The sequence below is a fragment of the Peromyscus californicus genome, unplaced genomic scaffold (assembly GCF_007827085.1).
Source record: "Peromyscus californicus insignis strain IS unplaced genomic scaffold, ASM782708v3 Scaffold_17__1_contigs__length_78620276, whole genome shotgun sequence".
NCBI lineage: Eukaryota > Metazoa > Chordata > Mammalia > Rodentia > Cricetidae > Peromyscus > Peromyscus californicus.
In genome coordinates, this window is record NW_026294469.1 from 65713458 (window position 1) to 65735555 (window position 22098).

Here is a 22098-nt window from a genome sequence, read left to right on the forward strand (position 1 = left end):
GCAGTAGAAGTGCTTGCCTAAGAAACAGCACAGTGACTTTTTGTTTTTAAATATTCTCTCCCCCCCCCCCCCCCAAGACAGGATTTCTCTGTGTAGCTTTGCGCCTTTCCTGGAACTCACTTTGTAGACCAGGCTGGCCTCGAACTCACAGAGATCCTCCTGCCTCTGCCTCCTGAGTGCTGGGATTAAAGGAGTGTGCCACCACCACCAGGTTTTTAAATGTTCTTTCAGTCAGCTGTGAACATTCCATTTACTGAAGCTCAGGTATTTATTACACACACATAGACCTTACTCAGTTTAGGCTTTCAGCTAGCTCTTGGGTAAGGATTCAAGAAGAGACATTCAAGGGCTTAGTTTTTTGTTCTGTTTTCCTGCATTGGGGATGGGAGGTCAGGGCCTAACATAGTCTAGACAAGAGCTTATCACTGAGCTATGACCTAAGCTTAAGAAGGCATTTGAATTAAAACGGGTGAAGGAAGATCTTAGGGTGCAAGTGAGAACTCAAGACCGTATAGAGTAGGAATTCTTTGCCCATGGACCCGACACTTTAAAATTCATGTAAGTGCAACGCTCTCAGAATGCATGAAAAGAAGCCTTAGGTAGGAGCAATATTAAACAGGGCTTCCACGAACCGTATCAATAAAATCTGAGTTGTGTGTTTCAGCCAGTTGACGCTGCATGGTCACTCACTGTATTTTTTTTTTTTTTTTCAGTCTCACATTGTACTCCAGGCTGGCCTCCACCTGGTTCCATAACAATTCCTGATCCTCCTGCTTCAACCTTCCAAGCGCAGGCAGGTACCTAGTTTTTTTTTTTTCTTATCATATTAGGGAGCACCAATCTTTCTTCCATCTCACGTCTCTTCATTCGTCCCCCAGCTATTAGATTTCCCTGATCTTTCAACTTCATCAGGGTTCTCTTGGGCACCCTTACTTCGCTTTTCTCCTAACCTCACCCCACAATTCTTTCAACTCTGTTGTCCAGGTCAGTGACATTCCCTTAAAGGCCAGTTTAAAAAAAAAAATCAGCAAAGGTGAACAGTTTAAGGACATAAATGAAAAGGTCTTATCTGGCTGGGTGTGGTGGCACACGCCCTTAATCCCAACACTCAAGAGGCTTAGGCAGGTGGATCTCTTGAGTTCCAGACCAGCATGATCTACAGGAGTTCCAACCTGGCTGGGGATGCATAGCGATACCCTGTCTCAAAAACAAAAAACCCACAAGAAATTCTTCGTCGTGAGCACCATTAGCGTGCAACAACAGTTCACCCATCACCCAGACTTGGATTGTCGCGCACCACTAGCTACTGTGGGGATGGCATCGAGGCGGCCTCCTCTGCTGTCAGCCACCTGGAGAAGAGCACTGTGAGAATCTTCCCGAATGTGTCGGTGAGTCCCGTCACCTCTTTCCTCCCGGCCACTTCCTCTGCCAGGGCCTCGCTCCAGGTCCGGGAAGAACGCGGCAGTTCCGACCATTCCTACGAGTCTCGGGAGCGGCCAGCGTTCCTGAGTAGGGAAAAGGGAGCTGGGGAGGAAGCGGGGGAGAGCAGGGGAACTCGGGCCGGGCGACGCTCGGCAGGGACCGGCCACCACCGGAAGCGCGTGGGGGCCGCCGGGGCGGAAGGCGGCGCTGGGTGGGCTGGGGGCGCCGCGGAGGGGCGGGGCCTGCGCGCGCCCGGGGGGGGCGGGGCTCCCGCGCAGGTCACGTGACGGGCCCGGTGTTGGTGGCGGCGGCGGCGCGGCGGCGGCGGTGGCCGCGGCGTCTAGAGCGGCGCCCCAGTGCAGGATGTGGCAGGAGGCGGCGGCGGTGTCGTTGGCGGCAGCGGGCGGAGGAGCGGCGACGGCTGAGGCGCCCGCGGGCGGGATAAAATGGCGGATTTCGAGGAGTTGAGGGTGAGCGTCGCGGGGGGGGGGGGGGGGGGAGGGGGGGAGGAGGGAGCGGAGGCCGCGGGGCGGGCGGGGGGGGGGAGGGGAGGGGAGGCGGGAGCAAGCGCGGCGGCGCCGGGGCGTGCGGCCGGTTGGCGGAGCCGCATCCTCCGGCGCTGCGCAGGGAGGGACGGACGGAGGGACGGAGGGAGGGACGCAGCGGGCCTGGGCGAGCGGTTGGCCCGGGTGGCGGGCCGCACACCTGGCGGGCGGGCCCTCGGGGCCCGTGGGCTGACTCGGCCGGGCAGCGGCGCTCGCCCCCGCGGTGGCGACCCCGGAGTGTGGGTGCCCGCCGTCCACGGGGGTGGGGTGGGGTGGGGTGCGGGGGAAGACCGCCTTCGGAAACGCGAAGTTGCGTTTGGGAATTTTCCTCTTCCCCGCCGTGGTCTAGGCAGGTCTGTCACGAGCGAAGGCCCCTTCCTCCCACCAGCGCTTCCTCAGCGCGGGGAGAAGCGCGCTCTTTTGGGAACACCGCCTTCCGTAGTCGGCCTGATACCCAGATACTTGGTGTGTGAGCGTGGTAAGCAATCTTGAGTGCATGTAGTTTGTGCACTCCTTTGGCTCTTGAGGAGGACACTGTTAGCATGAGAACAAGGTCATATAACTTTATTGTTGAGACCTTTGTAGTCGGGGTCTACAATAGACGCGGTTGGAGGTTACACGGAAAAAGATTTTTTTTTTCTCCACCAGACTGATGATCTTCAGAGAAGTCTTACCCCTAGCCAGACCAGGTGTGATAAATGAGTTGGATTGAACCCCAAGTTACTGACGACATATGTCGGATGTTTACAGATAGAAATCTTGCTTTTTAAATTGTGTTTTAAAGTGGAGACATGTAAGTCTGGATTTGAACTTAAATGAACTGCAACCAGTTGGGGTAAATTAGCCATGTGCGATGTTTGGGATACTTTACTTAGCCAGTGAACTGTGGTGCTTTGTAAGACTATTATTGTTCGTGGGAAAAGGATGTTAGCTGCTTGGACACCAACAAAAGAATGAACGTGAGTGATTGCACAGCAACCATTTCCCCTCCTGTTTCAGAAATGAATGATTTTCCCAATAAAAAGTATATCGATACATGTTCTATCCCATATCAGTTTATACAGAGACCTATGATTGTGAGGACATCTGAACCTTACGTTCAACCTGTGTTCAGTGGTGCTCCTGAAACAACTGTGCCTCACTACAGTAAACTGAATACTGGAGTTATTTTCCCCTGCAATATTACCTTAACTTTTGTATAGTAACAGATATATATTTCTTCTTCTTGGGAAGGTAGTTTTTTTTTTTATTTTTTTTTTAAGTTTGGCTGGTGGAAACCTCTCTAGGGCTTGTATTAGATTTTTACAAGTGTCACTGATTAAAGTGAAGAACTAACCTTAATCCTCTAGGGTGGGAAGGGGCATCAGTACTAAGATTCAAGTGGAACCAGGACCTTGAAAGCAGTGGAAACTAAGGTATCCCATTTTGCTTTTCTCCTTTTCGTTTTGTGGATAAGCTTCAGCTTCCCATCACCTGAGTCACCTGGTATTTGCATCTCCGTGTGCTTGGTAAAAGGCAATATCCTTGACTTCCCTCACTCGTAGTAGATGACCACCAGAGACTTGGCCTGGGAGGGTTTTCAGAGGAAAGGAAGGAAGGTTATCCACTAGGTTTTGCCTTAGCTGCTTCAGGCAGACAAGTACTATCCTACTACCCAGTGCATAAAGTGGTGGTAATGGCACATGGCCATTTTAATATGTCCCTATACATGCTGAACTCTGGTTCAAATATTTCATATATACATTGTTATTCTCACAATTCTGTGAAGAAAATGAAACATAGATTAAATTTTGATCTAGATCACAGTTTGAGAGTAGAAATACTGAAATTTTAAACACCAGTTATCTGACTTCAGAGTCTTGATTTCTTCGGAGTCTGTGTAGAGTTAATTGTTTGGTGCCTTTGAGCCTAAGTGGAACTCCTAATCACTTTGAAATTTATAGAATAAACTAAATGATAAATCCCACCATTTTGTAACATAAAAGTGGAAGGAAAATGGGAGAGGGGACTAAAAACAAAAACATTGAAAGGAAAGAGAAGGGGAAGAAACATCTATGGCTCTCAGATGATGGTTTCTGCTCCCTATTACATTTTGATCATCAGAGTGACAGTTAAATAAATTATAGGACCAGGCAAAATTAGCTTTTTGGTTATTTTCTTGGCAGTGGAAGAGATGGTAGACTAGTTTGGATACCATAGTTTAGCTGTTGAGTGTCACCATAGCATTAGCAGTTGCATGTAACTGGTGCTGTCTGTATTGGAAAGAAAGATCATCCTCTCCCCAGTGTTTAGTTATCCCTGCCCTTTTACTTTTTAGGCTTGGGAAAGGGAAGTGTCATTTGATAAGGTAGCTGCAGAGCCTTAAAGGGTTGCTTGACAAGATTTTTTTTTCAAGACAGGAGCTAGTGACAGAGAGACACTTATGTGGCCACAGAATATGGCGGGCTCTGTGTTTTGCCTTTCAGTCCCAAGTGACTAGGAGGTTACCAAATGACTAGGAGGTTACTAGTCTAGATTTCTTCTGTTCTTCTGAGAAAGAATATAGTGAATCTAGAGCTTTGACCAGAGTCCACTGGACTAGAGCCCAGGGCATTGGAGTCATGGTACAGACTTGATTTGGGAAACCATTCTAAGGGTTGAAGAAAGGAAAGGAGAAGTTCTTTGAGAAGGAAGAGGTGGTCTGTGTAGTCCAAGGTGATTATGATAGTGTGGCTTGTTTAAGAAGCTTTCATGTGCTGGGGAAGATAATTGGTTCCCTAGTTGCTCACTTATAACATCTTTGTTATAATTGAAGGGATGGCCAACTAGTTTGTAAATTAACTAGCTAGATATGAATTAACTTGTTACAAGATTGTTTTAGTTCCTGTTCTATTGCTGTGAAGAGCCACCATGACCAAGGCAGCTCTTAAGAAAACATTTAGTTAGGGTTTGCTTACAGTTTGAGAGGGTTAGTCCATTAATCATCTTTGTGGGAAGCAGACAAGCATAGGCTAGAGCAGTAGCTAAAAAAGTGGTTCTCAACTTTAATACAGTTCCTCATGTTGTGACCTCCAACTATAAAATTATTTTTGTTGTTACCTCATAACTGTATTTTGCTACTGTTATGAATCATAATGTAAATATCTGTTTTCTGATGGACTTAGGCGACCCCTTTGAAAGTTTCGTTCAAATCCCGGGTTGAGAACCGCTGAGCTAAGAGCTTTATATCCTGATCCACAGTCAGCAGGAAGTAAGAGAGATACATGGGCCTGGCCTAAACTTTTGAAACCTCAAAGCCTAACCCCAGATACACACTTCCTCTAACAAGGCTTCGCCCCCTAATCCTTCTAATCAGTCACATTCAAACCTCCACAAAGATCAGTGGTATGTTTGTCATTGCCACTTTGCTTTTTCCCCTTAAAATAATCTCTGAAAAATCTTAAGTACTGGGTGAAGTAATGAAGACAAAAGGGTTGGGTTTCTGGAACCATTTCAGTCTATTTAACCATTCACTGGCTTTTTCTGCCCTTGTCTTTCCTTGCTTGTTACATAGTTCCAACACTGAGTTTCTGGTGGCAGTTGTTCTTCAAAAAGTTTTTGCAGCAGTTCAATCTAGTTAATCCATTCTGTTCTTTAAACAGCAGTGTATGGGAGATCTGTTTGCAGTGACATTCTAGTTATTTATTTTTCTTAAAAGGACATCCATCTTTTATTCATTACCTTTCTTTCATGGATTGAGAACTTGCTTTCTGTGTATTACAGAAAGATAGTGAAGATACATATGAGGGTTTTGATGTGTATCTTGGTAATTATAGCTCCATAGCTGTGGGTACACTAGAACGTTTACAAAACTTGTAAAGTTCATTGTATTGTAATTTAAAATCAGTTAACTTGGCTGGAGATGGAGCTCATTGCTATGTAGAGTTTGCCTAGCATACATCATATCCTAAGTTTGATGGGATCATGGAAAGGTGAGATGAGGAAAATAGAGGTGGGTTTTTGATTCTGTAACATGTGATTTCTGCCTAGAAGAACCAAGTGTGTGATCCCTTTACACTTACTAGGAATCTTCTTTAGGTAGCACGAGGATAAAGAGGAGAATTGAGAAGTTAATGATGTGTTGAAGTTACAAGTCCTCATCACCCCTCCACCAAACCACTGGAGAGGGGAAACCAACTAATGTCTGTGCTGTGACAGAAACCAGGGTACTTCAGTGCTATTTATTAGGAGACACAACTGAGATTTCAATACTTGAGTTGTCTATGAAGGCATGCCAAAGTTAAATAAATGTTAATTTAAACTGAAATAGACAATTTTCAGTTGTCAGGGAATCATGATATTCTTGAATATTTGTATTTGTGTTTGTTTGCTTTGTAGGTATGTATGTTTCCTCCAGTAAACATGAATAACTTTCTGATGAAATGGCAGATTTATAACATCTGAAAATTTCCTTTTTTTCCCCAGCATGTTTGCCTTTGTGTGTTTGATGTCTCCTTTTTTATTTAGTTTTAAATTGAGATAATTTATGTACTGTAAAATTAAGCCACTGAAAGTATTGGATATGATGCTCTTTAGACCATTCACAAAGTCATACTTGTATCACCACTGCCTAACTCAAGAACATTTTTCTTATTCCAAAGAAGTCCTATATCCAGTTGTTGCCATAGTAGTCACTCCTTATAATTCATTTTTTCCCCACACCGTAGCATCTGTCTGTGATTTGCCTATCATAAACATTTCATATAAATGGAGTCACACAACATTGGCCTTTTGTGTCTGGCTCATTTTCATTTAGCATAATGTTCTCTGGCTTTGTCTGTGCTGTAGCACATAATAGTAATTTGTTTCTTTTTTTTTTTTTTTTTTTTTTTTTTTTTTTTTTCGAGACAGGGTTTCTCTGTGTAGCTTTGCGCCTTTCCTGGAACTCGCTTTGGAGACCATGCTGGCCTCGAACTCACAGAGATCCGCCTGCCTCTGCCTCCTGAGTGCTGGGATTAAAGGCGTGCGCCACCACGCCCGGCTAATTTGTTTCTTTTTGATGGAATAGTATTCTGTTGTGTGAATGTATTGTCAGGTATTGAGTTATTTCTACTTACTGGCTAGTACAAGTATTCATCTACATGGGAACAAATTTTGTATGGACATAGGTTTTCAGTTCTCTTGTTGATATCTAGGAATAGAATTGAAGTGTTACGTTGTATTTTTAACTGTTTATCTGATGCAGAGTCTCATGTAGCACAAGCTGGTCTCAAACTCTATGTGAGGACAAGACTGTTGTTGAACTCTGTCTTAGTTAAGGTTTCTATTGCCGTGAAGAGACATTGTAGTTGGAAGTTTTCCTGTGCCCACTCAGCTCCCTTGTCCTGGTGGTCCTGCAGCCGCCCAGATCCAAATGAACATACAGAAGCTTGTATCAATTAAAACTAACTCCATATGGAGGTTCTTCAATGCCCATCATCCTTTTTTGAACTAAATTGGTACTGTCAGGAGCAGATGTGTCTCACTGTCACGAAAAGCCTTAAGTTATTAAAATATCTTAAATGCCATATTCTGTAGGTCTCTGAAGTGTTTGAAGACCACCTGTCTATCTAAAATATATCTCTGTTTAAACCTTGAAAACATACCTAACATAACTAAGTTTGATTATTACAGATGACTAACCACCTATATTTCTTAATTATACATTACCCTTTTAAATGAGCTGCATAGGTATAATACCTTAAAGAAGAGTAGAAATATATATACAGTATAACAAAAGTAACCTTAAATTTGTATCAATATACGAAAATGTCTTGAGTAGAAACATATATACTATAACAAAAATAACCTTAAATTTGTATCACTATATAAAAATCCATACCAATGTAAAATATGTGAGATTAATACTTGTTTTGTAGTTTATAGTAGATTCAATAATCTACCTTCTTATCCTATTCTTTCCAAATCCCTTCCCCCCCTTTTTTCAGAAAGAAATCATTAAATCTAACCCCCATTCTTAGGTTTATCCCTTACTATGACTAGTAAAAATTTGCAACCAACCCCGATACAATGACAAACACAATCCACCCCCCCCCCCAACAATCAAAACCCACCCATCCTACCTCTCGGGAATGTTTGCATGGCATTCTTAAAACTACTTCCTGTTGTCTTGGGTTGATGACATCTTTAGTTGACCCTGAGAAAACTGGGACAATGGTCAAGTCCTAGGAACTAGCTGTGTTATTTTTGTCTAGTCTCTGTGTGATAGGAAAATGTAGAGTCCATCTGAAGTCTTGGCTGGATAGTCTGTGAGGCTGGGCCATTTCAACTGTTTTGAAATTGTCCTGAGCATTTTGTAGTTTAAAGCTGATCTTTGTGTGGTGTTTGTCAGCTTAATGGCATTACAACAATCCAGGTGGAATCATCATTGTGGGGCCCCTTCATCTTTTTGGAGACTTCAAATGTTGCTGTTAGGAATGATCGTGGTTCACTGCAGAAACTTAAACATTTTAAATATCGTATGCAGCAGATTTCAGAGAGGTTAAAAGACCACAATCTATAGCTGGGCGGTGGTGGTACACACCTTTACTTCCAGCACTCTCGAGGCAGAGGCAGGCGGATCTCTGTGAGTTCAAGGCCAGCCTGGGCTATAAATCAAGTTCCTGGACAGCCTCTAAAACTACACAGAGAAACCCTGTCTTGAAAATCAAAACAAAACCAAAACCAAAAACAGACCAAAGTCTATTAAGTATATCCGGGTACACAAACTTAATTCCTAGTTACCTGATTCAGACTCAAGCGCTAAATCATGTACAGGAAGCTAGATAAAGCCTATTTCTAGAATTAGTTAATACTCTATATGACCATTAATATCATGACAGAAAGTTTAAATATATATATATATATATACACACACATACACACACACACACACACACACACACACACACACACACACACACACATATATGTTGCTAAAGTTTTCCTGCCTGGCCCACAGTCAGGACAAATCTCTCTCACCCGCCAGTCCCAAGCCGCTCAAACCCAACCAAGTAAACACAGAGACTTATATTGGTTACAAACTGTATGGCTGTGGCAGGCTTCTTGCTAACTGTTCTTACAGCTTAAATTAATCCATTTCTATTAATCTATACCTTGCCACGTGGCTTGTGGCTTACCGGTACTTTACATCTTCCTTGTCCTGATGGCGGCTGGCAGTGTCTCTTGACTCAGCCTTCCACTTCCCAGCTCTATTCTCCTCCTTGTCCCGCCTATACTTCCTGCCTGGCCACGGGCCAATAGTGATTTATTTATTGACCAATCAGCAACACATTTGACATACAAACCATCCCACAGTATATATATAGTAATCTTATAAATTTAGAGATAATATTTATACTCTAGTCACAATAGAATAGTCCCTTAATTTTTGTTTTCTTCTGTCCTGTATCAGGTTGCTCTTCTGACATGAGATAGAGATTTTTGGATTTTCCTTTAACAGTTATGCTTGGTTTTAGAGAAGGAGAGAGTCACACTCCATCTCCAAAGTCAGCTTTTATTTTTAATTGAATTGGGACCACAAACAGACTATTTGCCTTTTATGTTTGTAGAGAGCCGCAGAAATAAGTATTGGGAAAGATTTATGAAAGTTTATCCTGTTGGACATGTGCTTTACCCATTAGGCCAAATTTACTTTTTTTCTTGGGACATTTTTCTCTGCATATGTCTCATGTGTCCAGTGGGCTTCAGATTCTTTTTTTTTTTTTTTTTTTTTTTTTTTTTTAATTTCAGGGCTGAGGACCGAACCCAGGGCCTTGTGCTTGGTAGGCAAGCGCTCTACTGCTGAGCTAAATCCCCAACTCCGGGCTTCAGATTCTTTAGCTGGATGGTTCTATTATTCTAAAAAGACAAAACAAAACAAAAAAACTCTTCCCCAATCCTGTCTTTGGGGAATTCCTTTTTTGTCAGGTTATATCTTTGTTAAGGCAAGATGTTTTTTGGCAAAAAAAAAAAAAAAAGTATTATCTTTTAATAATACAATTTTTTTCTCACTTGATCAAATGAAAGGCATTGTTAGTCTTAATAGTTTGGATTGAATGACCAAGCTGTTTGAACTATCACTTCTCCTAATCAAGAGGCCTTTCCTATTTAAATCTAATCTGTATCAATCATGATGGTATCCATAGTGTTTCTTCTCCTGTGGAAACAAAAGCAAAACTTCTTCCCCAACGTAACACATATCCTTGTTTCCATTCTGAGGTCAACACATCTTTAAAATATATAACGTGATTTAATTCAGTTTTTTTCTATTATCCAGTGACTCTCCACAGCTGTTGTTCCTTGTTTATTAGCATTAAAAAAAAAAAGTCAATAAAGCACTGTGTACTCTCTGTCTCTGGGAGTCCTTGTTACCCATTTCTGTCTATTAAGCATATCTTTAAAGTGCAATTGGATCTTTTCTTTTCTTTTCCAGACAGGGTTTCTCTGTGTAGTTTTTTTTTTTTTTTTGATGCTTGTCCTGGATCTAGCTCTGTAGACCAGGCTGGCCTTGAACTCACAGAGATCCTCTTGGCTCTGCTTCTGGAGTGCTGGGATTAAAGGCGTGTGCCACCGCCACCTGGTGCAATTGGGTCTTTCTATAACTGCCTGTCCTGTAGGATTGTGTAGTATACCTGAATATGCAAAAAACTGTTTCATTTTACTAAAGACATATGCTGGATCATTGTCAGTCTTAATTTGTACAGGTATCCCCGTAATGGCCATTGTTATGAATTATTGTGCTGGGGGTAGGGGAGGAACATGACGGCAGATGGGGTTGGGACAGGACAGGACAGGGTATCCTGCGTGGGCATGGCGGTGGCTAGTATTCACAACCCGGACGCTGCATCCACGTGGAACGTTTATTTTATTAGAGAGATGAAGAGAAAGATAGGAAAGAGAGAGACAGAAAGAGAAGAGAGAGTGAAAGAGGGTGTGGACCTCGTGGGAGGAAAAGTGAGAGAGAGGATTGGGAGGAGTTTTTCCTTAGAATGAGGCTTTAACATCAGGATGCAGGGTGGGATTTCTAGGGGCAGATTGGAATATTAACAGCCATGAAACATTCTAATAAATGCGTAAATACAGAATCAGCCTTTTCAGAACTTAAAGCAGTTGCCTGTTAAATCCTGAACATGTATCTATGGTATGATGCACATATTTTAATTTTCCAAACTCTAAAAAATGAAATACATCCTTTTGCCAAATTTCATTTCTTTGAATGCCCTTTGGGTTACTTTCTGTAGTTAATGAAGTTTGAATATACAAAGAACAAGTAGGGGGTGGGGGCTGGAGAGATGGCTCAGAGGTTAAGAGCACTGGCTGCTGCTCTTCCAGAGGTCCTGAGTTCAGTTCCCAGCAACCACATGGTGGCTCACAGCCACCTGTAATGAGATCTGGTGCCCTCTTCTGGCCTGCAGTCATACATGCTGTATACATAATAATAATAATAAAAAAAAGAACAAGTAGGGCATTTTCTTATAATTTCTTTGGCTTGTTGCCATGTGATAGAAAAATCTGTCTTCAAACCTTTGCATTTGAAGAAAATGCAAAACCATTGGTTTCTTATGAAATTCTGAGGCTTCTAGCACATTTCCGACCAATAGCTGATGAATTTCATCATTTCCTTGTGCTAGAAGGCCTGGTAGATCTATATGTGATCTGATATGTGTTATAGACAAAGGATGATTTCTGTTTTTGATTACTTGTAGTTGAATAAATAACAAAGTTAATTCTGAATCATCAGGAATAAGTTCAGCAGTTTCAATATGTAAAGCAAGTCTTTCTGCATATTGGGAATCAGTAACTATATTAAGAGGTTCTGAAAAATCTAATAATACCATGAGAATAGCATATATTTCTGATTTCTGAATTGAATTATAAGAATTTTGAGCCACTTAATTTTCCTGACTTATAACCTGCCTTTCCTGATTTATTTGCATCAGTATATAATGTAGGGGCTCCAGAAATTGTTGTTACCTCTATTATATGAGGGAGAATCCAATTAGTTCTTTTTATAAACCGAAGTCTCTTGTTTTTGGGATATTTGTTGCTAATTTCTTCCTAGAAATTACTGCAAGCTCTTTGCCAGTGTTTATTTTCTGCCCATAATGAGGCAATTTCAGCATTGGTAATATCTATTGGAGCTATTACTGCTAATTGATGAAGTTTCACTTTTCCTTTCAGAATCAATTCAGACACCTTTTTTTACATAGGTCTTTATTCTGTTTGTGTGGTAAAAATATCCATTCTAAGATATTATCTTTGTGCATAAGAATTCCTGTAGGAAGCCAGGCGTTGGTGGTTCATGCCTTTAATCCCAGCACTTGGTGGGGCAGAGACAGGCCTGGTCTTCAGAGTAAGTTCCAGGACAGGCTCCAGAGCTACACGTAGAAACCCTGTCTCAAAAAACAAAACAACAACAACAACAAAAAAGAATTCCTGTTGGAGAATGAGTAGAAGGTAAAATAACCAGAATATAATCAAGCTCTGGATCCAAGTGATCTATGTGTGTATATTGTAATTTCTTTTCTACCAGAGCCAAATCTTAGTTTCAGCTGGTAGGTTTCATGGACTATTTAAGTCCTCATCGCCTTGTAAGGTTTGAAGTAACTTACTTAGTTCTTGAGTTGTTTATCCAGTTTATAGGCAAAAGCTAGTTAATATCTCGCAGCAATTTTTGAAAACCATTAAGGAGTTTGTAATTGATTTCTCCTGATTCGTGCTTTCTGTGGTTGAATTGTCTGTAAACCTATCTTAAACCCTAAATAATAGCATCTCGTGTGTGTGTGTGTGTGTGTGTGTGTGTGTCCCCTCCAGGAGCAATTTATAATCCCCAACAAGGCAAAATTCCCTTTATTTCATCAAACATTTTTTCTAAAATATGTCTGAATCAGCCAATAAGATATCATCCATACAATGGTAAATTGTAGATTGAAGAAACTGTTTAGGAATTAGATTTAATGGCTGTTGTACAAAATATTGAAATAAGGTGGGGCAGTTCCTTTTGGAAGAACTTTCCAGTGGTACTTTTTAACAGGCTGGGGATTATTATAAGTAGACACTGTGAAGGCAAATTTTTCTCTATTCTGTTCTTGTAAAGGTATAATAAAAAGCAGTCTTTTAGATCATTCACTATAATAGACCCATCTTACCTCTCCTTCTGGGCCTATACACTCAACCCATCTTATGCTTTGTTTTACCTGAGATAAAGTTCCATCCGTAGAAGCAGAACATTTACCTCCTGAAGAGGCCAAACTGAATGCTTAAGATTTTGGTGAAATAATTTTATATTTGCTCCTATGTCTACCAAACCCTCAATTTCATTGCCATTTATTTGTATTTTTAGCTTTGGCCTTTGATCATTTATAGAAGTTTGTCAAAATACTTGTTTTATGGTCTCTCCACGAAATTTTTTTTTTAATCCACTGAAGCTGTTCTTTCATCCAGAGCAGTATAGTTTTTAATAACAGGCGTTAAGTCCAGTAGGAGCAAAAGGGTCTCAGAGCAGACAGAAGAGTCAGAGACATCCCTACTCCCCCTATTAGGGATTCCACAAAAATATCAAGCTAACATCCATAACATATGGATAGTACCTAGCATAGACTCAGTTGCCACTTCAGTCTCTGTGAGCCCCTATGTGCCTTACTTAGTTGAAGTCTGTGAGCCATGTTCTCCTGGTATTTTTGACCCCTCTGGCTCCTACCTTTCTTCCTCTCCCTCTTCCACAGGGTTCCCTGAGCTCCAAGGGGAGGGACTTGATGGAGATAGTCAGTTTGGGGTCTCTCTCCTACTGTGCGAATGTGTGTCTCTGCATCTGCTTCCATCATCTGCCAGAGGTAGTCTCTTTAATGACAATTGGGCTAGGCACTGATCTATGATTATATAAGGAATCATTCTGTTGATTCTCTTCCCCCACCCCATAGGTCTCTGGGCTATCCAGCCTCCCATTCCTGGTCATCTAGGCAGTGTTGGGCATGGGCTCCTTCATGTGCTGTGGGCAGTTAGACCAGTTATTGTTTGACCACTCCCCAAAGTACTGTGTGTCCATTTTCCCACTACATCTTGTAGGTGGATTAGATTATAGGTTGAAGGTTTTGTGGCTGGCTTGGTGTTCTATTTCAAACTCTGAAAGCCTTGCCTAGTTACAGAGGATGGCCAGTTTAGGCTCTGAATTCTCCATTACTCGGAGTCCTCCCTAGAGTCACCCTTGTAGAATACTGAGAGTTTCTATTCGTCTAGGTTTCCACATCAATCCCCACTACGACCACCAGATGCCTTCAAATTTCAGTCATCTCTCCCCCCCACCCCCCTAGCCTATCCCTTCTGTTCCCAATCTACCTGCAAAATTTATTGTTTCCCCTTCCCAAGGAGATTCATGCATCCCTCTTAGAGCCCTCTTTGTTACTTAACCTTAGCATGATTATCATTGACTTAACAGCTAATATACACTTAGAAGTGAGTACATACCATGTTTGTCTTTTGGGTCTGGGTTATGCACTCAGACTTTTTTTTTTTTTCTTTGTAATTGCATCCATTTGCCTGCCTACAAATTTCATGATGCAATTTTTTTGTTGGTTCTTTTAAACAGCTGAGTAACACTCCATTGATTAAATGCACTACATTTTCTTTATTTATTCTTCTGTTGAGGGACATCTAGGTTGTTTCCAGTTTCTGAGTGCTATGAATAAAGCTGCTATGAACATAGTTGAGCACATGTCTTTGTGGTAGGGTGGAGCATCCTTTGAGTATATGCCCAAGAGTGACATAGCTTGGTGTTGAGGTAGATTGATTTCCAGTTTTCTGGGAATTGAATTCCCAGTGATTGAATGAGTTTGCATACCTACCAGCCATGGAAGAGTGTTCCGATAATGCAGGAAATCCACGGATTATTGAGAAAGGGACTATTTATTAATGGATTATATGGGGGAACAACTCACTGGTACAGGATGAGGCAAATTCAGTTGCAGAGTCCCTGGAAGGCTGAGAACCGGTCTGCGCTGCTTCACAAGGTCTTCACTATCCAAGAGCACTCGAGAGAAGGGGCCCTGCATTCGTGGTCCCCAGATCTTAAGCTAGCCAAGAGGCCACACCCTAGGGACTGATACCCCAAGGCCATAGGTGGAACAAATACCCACTGCATTCCCCTTGTTCTGCATCCTTGCCAGTATGAGCTGTCACTTGTGTTACAAAATGAGTTCCAGCACAGCCAGAGCTGTTACACAGAGAAACCTTGTCTGGAAAAACCAAAAACAATAACAAAAAACTCCAAAAAACCAAAGATACCTTACCTATCGTGTTAAAGTCACACCTAGTTCTCGCCTACCCACTAACTCCTGAGCCTTAATCTCTGAGACCTACTAAACAATTCTTTATTTCTGGGTTTACTTTTATTTTTAATATTACGCAAGGGCTGGAGAGATGATTAAGAGTGCTTGCTGTTCTTATCAAGGACCTAGATTTGGTTCCCAAACCCATGTCAGTCTGCTTACCACCACCAGTCTTAAAAAAATATAAAAAGAATGTTATATAAATTATGCATTATGTTGCTTACTGGATTCTGCCTCTTCTTTCTCCACCTTTTTTCTTTGTGTATGTGTGTTGTGTACATGCATTTGTATGTATGTGGAAGCCTAAGATTGATGTCAGGAATCATTCTCAGTTCTTTTCAACCTTATTCATTAAGGCAGGATCTCAGTGAAACCCATCGTTTGGCAATATGCTAGACAGCCTGCTCTGAGGATTCTGTCTCCACTTTTTGAGTCTGCACATTTTGCTAGTCCTCAAGCATGTATGGCAGCTTTTCTGTGGAGCCATATCTCCCCAGACTCGGTGTTGCTCTTTCATAATTCATTCTCTGGAGATTATCTGGTCCATAATATAAAAAAATGAGTCATTCTTTTTTATTGTTGAGTAAGGAGTAGTTGTGGGTATGTATTTATTAGAACTTTTTAGTCATCTGTTAAAGGACATCTACATTAATGGTTATGAGTAAAAGTTTTATAAAGATTTATTCATAGTTCATTTGTGTGCATGCATAAATTTTCATTTCTCTTCCCAGGAGTGTAATTGATGGGTCTTATGATTATTGTATGTGTAGTGTTTTTCTTTTCTTTCTTTCTTTCTTTTTTTTTTTAAAGAACTTGCTAAACTGTTTTCCAGATTTGCTGTACCATTTTACTTCCCTACCAACAATGTATGGACTGATCCTCCTTGACAGCATTTGGTGTTAACACTGTTTTTCATTTTAGCCATTCTGGTAGGTATCTAAGTGATATGTTAGTGAGGTTTTAATTTGCATTTCCCTGGTGGCTAATTATGTTAATTTACATGTGCCTGTTTGCCTATATGTTCTCATTATTGAAGTGTCTCTGCATGTCTTTTGACCCTTTTCTAATTGGATTGTTTCCTCCCCTTTTTTCCCTGTTGAATGATAACAGTTCTAAGTATATTCTAGATTCTAGTCCCTTATTAGATACGTATAGTTTGCATATATTTTATCCAAGCTTGATAACTGCCTTTTTATTGTTATAAAGGGGTCTTTTGCAAAACATGATTTTTAATTTTGGTAAAGTCTAATATGTCATTTTTCTTTTTATGTGTCTTGCTTTTTACTGTCATATTTAGGAACTCTTTCTAGACCTAGATCCTGAAGATTCCTTCCCTGCCCCCCTTAAAAGAACAAGTCATCTGTTTTTAATACAAACACAGATGTGATCTATTTGAAGCTTTGGATTTTAAGTTGCTATAACAACATTTATTAAGTTTTTTTTACACTTTTGTAAAAAATAATTTGGGCATATTTGTGTAAATCTATTTCTGTTTTGGGGTTTCTCTTCTGTTCCATTGAGCTACCTGCCCATTCTTTACCTAACACAGCACAAGCTTGAATCTTGATTATTGAAGCTATGTTGTAAAGCTAGAATAGATTTCCTCACCATTTGTTTGTGATCTGGCACTGAGGATTGATTGGATTCCTTGTATGTGCTATGCAACCACTCTACTACTGAGCTACATCTCCTGTCCTTTGTTCTTTAAAAAAAAATTAGGACAGCTCTTCTAGTTGTCCCCCCCCTACCTTCTTCGTTACTGTTCTGTTACTGTAAGGAGACACCGTGACCAAGGCAGGTTACAAAGAGGGTGAGTCAATGATCATCATGGTGGGAAGCAGGCAGGCAGGCAGGCAGGCATGATGCTAGAAAAGTAGCTGAGAGCTTTATATCTTGATCCACAGGCAGCAGGCAGGGGGGTGGGGATGGCCTGGGCTTTTGAAACCTCAAAAGTTCACCCCCAGTGATACTCTTCCAACAGCACACCTAAGTGTGTTCGACTAAGCATTCAGACATAGGAACCTACAGGAGTTCTCATTCAAACTATTATCCTTGCCTTATTTCTAATATTTGGAGAAAGCATTCACTTTACCATTAAGTAAAATCTGAGGGCCCCACCATTTGTAGATACTATTTGCCAAATAAGGATTTTCCTTCTATTCTTATTGTTAAGATGAGTTTTGCTGTATGCCCTTGACCGGCCTGATAGAGACTATGTGTTCCATGTTGACCTTGAATTAGTAACAGTCTCCCTGACTCAGCTTCAGCCTCCAGTATCGTGATCACAAGCATGCACCACACACCTACTTGAGAACTTTCCTTTTTAAAATCATGAATTTGTCAATAATTCTTTGTGTTGATGATGTTCATATGACTTCTTTTTAGCTGTTAAAATGCTATACTATGTTAATTTCTTGAACCTAGCCTTGCCTCCCTAGCATAATCTCACTTGGTGTGGTGCATAATTATTTCTAGATTTTGCTGTATTTTAGTTACTATTATTCTGTTAAAGATTTTGTTTATATTTCTGAAGGATATTGGTTTGTAGGGGTTTTTTTTTTAGAATTTTTTAAAATTGAGGTCTCAATTTCTTTGTTGTCTTGGCATTGCCAAAGGTGTTGCTGCTTCTATTTGGGGGAAGGAAAGTACAACTGTCAGGCCCAAGCACTATATTTCTTACTTAATTTTTGATGGAACAACAGTCCACAGACAAGCTGTTCTGGCAGAGAAAAATACAAGCCTCTCAGAGAAGAGTTTACGACAGTGGAGACCAGTTCTCTTTTCTAAAAAATATTTTTGTGTGTATGTATATATGTGTGTGTGCGTGTGTGCGCCAGAGTGTATGCATCATGTGCGTGCAGATGTGAGGAGACCAGAAGAGGGCTGTGAATCTAGAGTCAGAGTTGTGAGTGGTTGTGAGTCACTCAGTGGGTGCTGGGAGCTAAACTTTAGTCCTTTGGAAGAGCAGCAGATGTTTTCCATAGGCTCATAATTTCTCTTTGGGGCGTTTTTTTGAGTTATGAATTAAAAACTGGGTGTGGTGATGTGTCACTTTAATCTCAGAATTGGGGAGACAGAGGATCTCTGTGAGTTCCAGGCCAGCAAGGCTACATAATGAGACCCTCTCCCCCGCCCCCCCCCCCCAAAAAAAGGTGACCATAAATTTCTTGGCAAACTATAAGGATATTTAAATTATTTGTTCTATAGTGAGTTTTGATTGTTTTTTAAGAAGTGCCCATTTTCTCTAAATTGCCATATTTATGGGTATAGAGTTCTCTCCACTTCTGAATTATCTTTCTAATACAGTTTCTCTAGTGATTTTCCTAATCTTTTTAATGCAGTTAATTTTTTTGTTTAGGGTTTATTAATATTTGTATTTTTAACTTTTTCATTTTATTTTATCTTTTTCCTTTTATGCTATTCTGTGCTTTATATTTTTTCTGTCTATGCTTAATTGTTGTAGGGTTGATTTTATTTTTTTCTTTCTTGTATTTTTTTCTCACTTTACCTGTTTTGATGTTACATACATTTTTGCCTTTTCATATTCTCTTGAAATTTTAATGTTTTAGTCTAAAATTACTTTTGCTTTCTAACTTATCAAACATTTTAAACTGCTCCCCTCCCTCCTTATTTATATGCCTATTGTTAACTTCAATTTGTCTTTACTTGGCCTTACACATTTGATTTTCTTTTTTACAGTAAATATTTATTTAGGATAAATATCCTTCCCTTCTCAGGTTTGTTATTTTCTTTGCTTATTATTCTGTTCTTTGTTATGATGATGATCAAACCTAGGACCTTGTGCTTGCTATGCAAACACACTTACTTACCAGTGAGCTGTGTCAGCAGCCGAAACAGCTGACTGTCGTAATACGCATTCTTCTAGCTATTTTAGCTCAACAGTGGTGATAAACCTCTCTGATGTGTTGAAACTGTTTTTCCTGGTGTGTTTTATAGTTGTCATACTTTGGAATGTTCCTTATGGATGTATCCATGTTCTCCTTATTTATGCTTAACTTTTCCATGAGTCATTCTCCATTTAAATTTGCAAATCTCTCTTTGTTGTTTCCTTTTTATTCACTTCATCTATCACTACTTACAAATATTTATTTTATTTAATTCTTTATTCCAATTTGGATCTAGTAAAATTTCCAGTTGCTCATTAGTCATTCATTTGAAATTTAGAATTTCCTCCTGATTGTAACTTACTTACCATCAATACTGAATTTTGTTTTTAATCGGATAACATGTTTTTTAGCCCTTAATTTATTTAGTGTTTCTGTTACATTCCATGTCTTTGGTGTGTTTGTTTTTGTTTTTTGAGATAACGTATTACTTTTTAGCCCTATATTGCCTGGAACTCTCCAATGTAGGCAAGGCTTGTCTTGAACTCAGAGCACCTGTCTATGCCTTCTGTGCTAGGAGTAAAAACATGGACTACCACTCCCCACTCTCAGGTGTTTTTGTGTTTGAAAAAGGTTTGGAATTTATTCTTTTGTGTTTTGAGTTTGTGTTAAAAAAATAACTGGGGTCCCTCTCCTCAGTTTAATTTTCCTTAGTCATTTGAAAATGTTTCTGTTTTTGTTTTGTTTTGAGGCAGGATCGTTCTTTGTAACCCAGACTGGTGTGAACTTGAATCTTGTAGTTCTGTTTTCCCGAGTGCTAAGGTTACAGGTGTGCCACCATGTAATGCAGTGGTGGGGATGGCACCTTGGGCATCTGACATGCCAAGCAAGTGTTCTCCCAACTGAGCTACTTTCCAGTTCCTACTTCAAAGACTTTTTATTGCTTTGTTATGTTATCTAAAATCTTTGGAATAATGTTTAATGACAATAGTATACATTTTATGGGCCTTAGATTTATGATTTAGTGTTTCATCTTTAATAGGGTATTTGCTATTGATTTCTGATGTCATTTATCATGTTGACAAGGTTTTTATACCCAATTAAGAGTTTTTTTAAATTATGAATAAATAAAATTTTATCAGATGCTTTTCTGTCATTTAACTAAGTCATGTATCTTTCTTTCTTAAGTAAATCTTTTTTACAAAAGTTTGCTTTTCATAAACTTCAGGAAGTCAGTGAGTTTTCTAAGTGTCTTTGTGAGCAAATTTTATTATATATTTAATGTTCAGTGTGCTCTAGGTTTCTCAGCCCTCCCCCCCCCTTTTTTTTTTTTGAGTTAGGTTTCTCTGTGTAACAGTCCTAGCTGTCCTGGAACTTGATTTGTAGACCAGGCTAGCCTCGACCTCACAGAGATCCGCCTGCCTCTGCCTCCCAACTGCTGGGATTAAAGGCATGCACCACCACCGCCCGTTTGTTTCCCAGCTTTTGTGGGTACATGCTGGAATGGGCCTTGGTGATACAGCTGTTTGGGAATCATTTCTGTTTCTGAAGCAACCCCTAACCCATACTTCTGTAGGTAACCAATAAGACTTACTGGTTCACCAACTTGGACTTTGGTGTTATCTGTACTTTGTTCTGTCGTGTATCCCTATCTGGGGTGAGTAGGTAGATGCCTGTGTTGTGTCTCTCAACAAAGACAGAAAAAGTTGTGTCACACAAACCCTACTTGCTGAAGTTTTGAATATCAATAATTTACATAGTTTAGCATTTTTTCCATGTTTATTGTTTTAAATTAGAGTCTCTCTGATATACATCAATTCCTTTGTAAGAATGAAGCGATTACTGTGTGTGTTAAAATGCTTAATATTATCTTTACATTCTCTTGAACAATCCAGCCAGGAAATAGGATTCCTTCTTTTTCTTGGAAGTTTGGTAGGATTTGCTCACTAAACTGCCTTGTCTGTGTAGTGTTTTTAGGTGGAGGTGGGAGACAAAATTTACTGCTGCTTACTGAATCAAATGACATAACTTAATGTTTTTCTAGTAAAGCACTTTTATCTCCTCCCTCCCTCCTTCAGACTACATGTATGCAAGCAACTGCTCTATCCCCAGCTTGCCTCCATGCTGTGCTGTACTGTGTGTATATATGTACATACAAGGGACTTACTCTGTAGCCCATACTGTTGCATTGGAACTTGAGATGTTATTCTTGCTTCAGCTTTCTCAGTGTTGGAGTATCAGGCATGAGTACTTGAAAAGGTCTTATTGCATGTACTTTTTTTTTTTTTCGTAGGTTAAATAGCCCACACTGCTCTCAAATTTGTCCTTTTGCCTCATTCTCTAGATTGCAGGGATAGCAAGTATGTACCACCATGCCCAATTTCTTTTATTATTACTTTTTTTTTTTTTGAGATGTGTTCTAGAACTAGCTAAGTAGACCTTGAACTCAAAGAGATCCTCAGCATCTGGAGTGCTGGGATTTAAAGGCAAGTGCCACCATGCCTGGCCCTTTTATTATTTATTAATAATACCGTGCATTTGTTTACTTTTCTGTTTTGGGGCTTGACTTTCATTTTGTCATCTTCTAGTTAAATTTTTTTTTTTGCTTTATCTTTTAAATTCTTTCCTTTTTGGGTTGATTTTGATACTATTTGTTTCTTGAACTACTTTCTATAATTATAGATAAGCATTTAGAGGGATGTCTGGGTGATTTTATAGATTTGAAATCTAGTATGTTGTTTTTTAAGGGTTTATTTTTACTTTATGTGTATGAGTGCTTTCTTGGAATATATGTGTATGTACCATGTGCTTGAGGTGCCTATGAAGGCCAGAAGAGATTGTCAGATTCTCTGGAACTGGAGTTTAGAAGTCTTTGTGAGCTGCCCTGTGGGTGTTGGGAACCTAACCTGGGTTTTCTGCAAGAGCAGAAAGTGCTCATAACCACTGAGCGATCTCTAGCCCCTG

At 40.2% G+C, this 22098-nt stretch overlaps 1 protein-coding gene across 12 annotated transcripts in view; it reads left to right on the plus strand.

The window, feature by feature from the left end:
* Window positions 1–1712: 1712 nt before the first annotated feature.
* The window catches only part of Pias2 (protein inhibitor of activated STAT 2), a 98946-nt gene continuing 78560 nt past the window's right edge, over window positions 1713–22098 (plus strand). For 7 of the 12 annotated variants that reach the window (XM_052742601.1, XM_052742600.1, XM_052742602.1 and 4 more), the window contains exon 1: window positions 1714–1892. In XM_052742601.1, the coding sequence (XP_052598561.1) occupies window positions 1869–1892 (24 nt within the window). In that variant the 5' untranslated portion in view covers window positions 1714–1868. Of the gene's footprint in view, window positions 1893–2262; window positions 2446–16121; window positions 16219–22098 lie in introns of those variants that run through there. The other 5 variants (XM_052742595.1, XM_052742594.1, XM_052742593.1 and 2 more) reach the window with 5 other exon arrangements.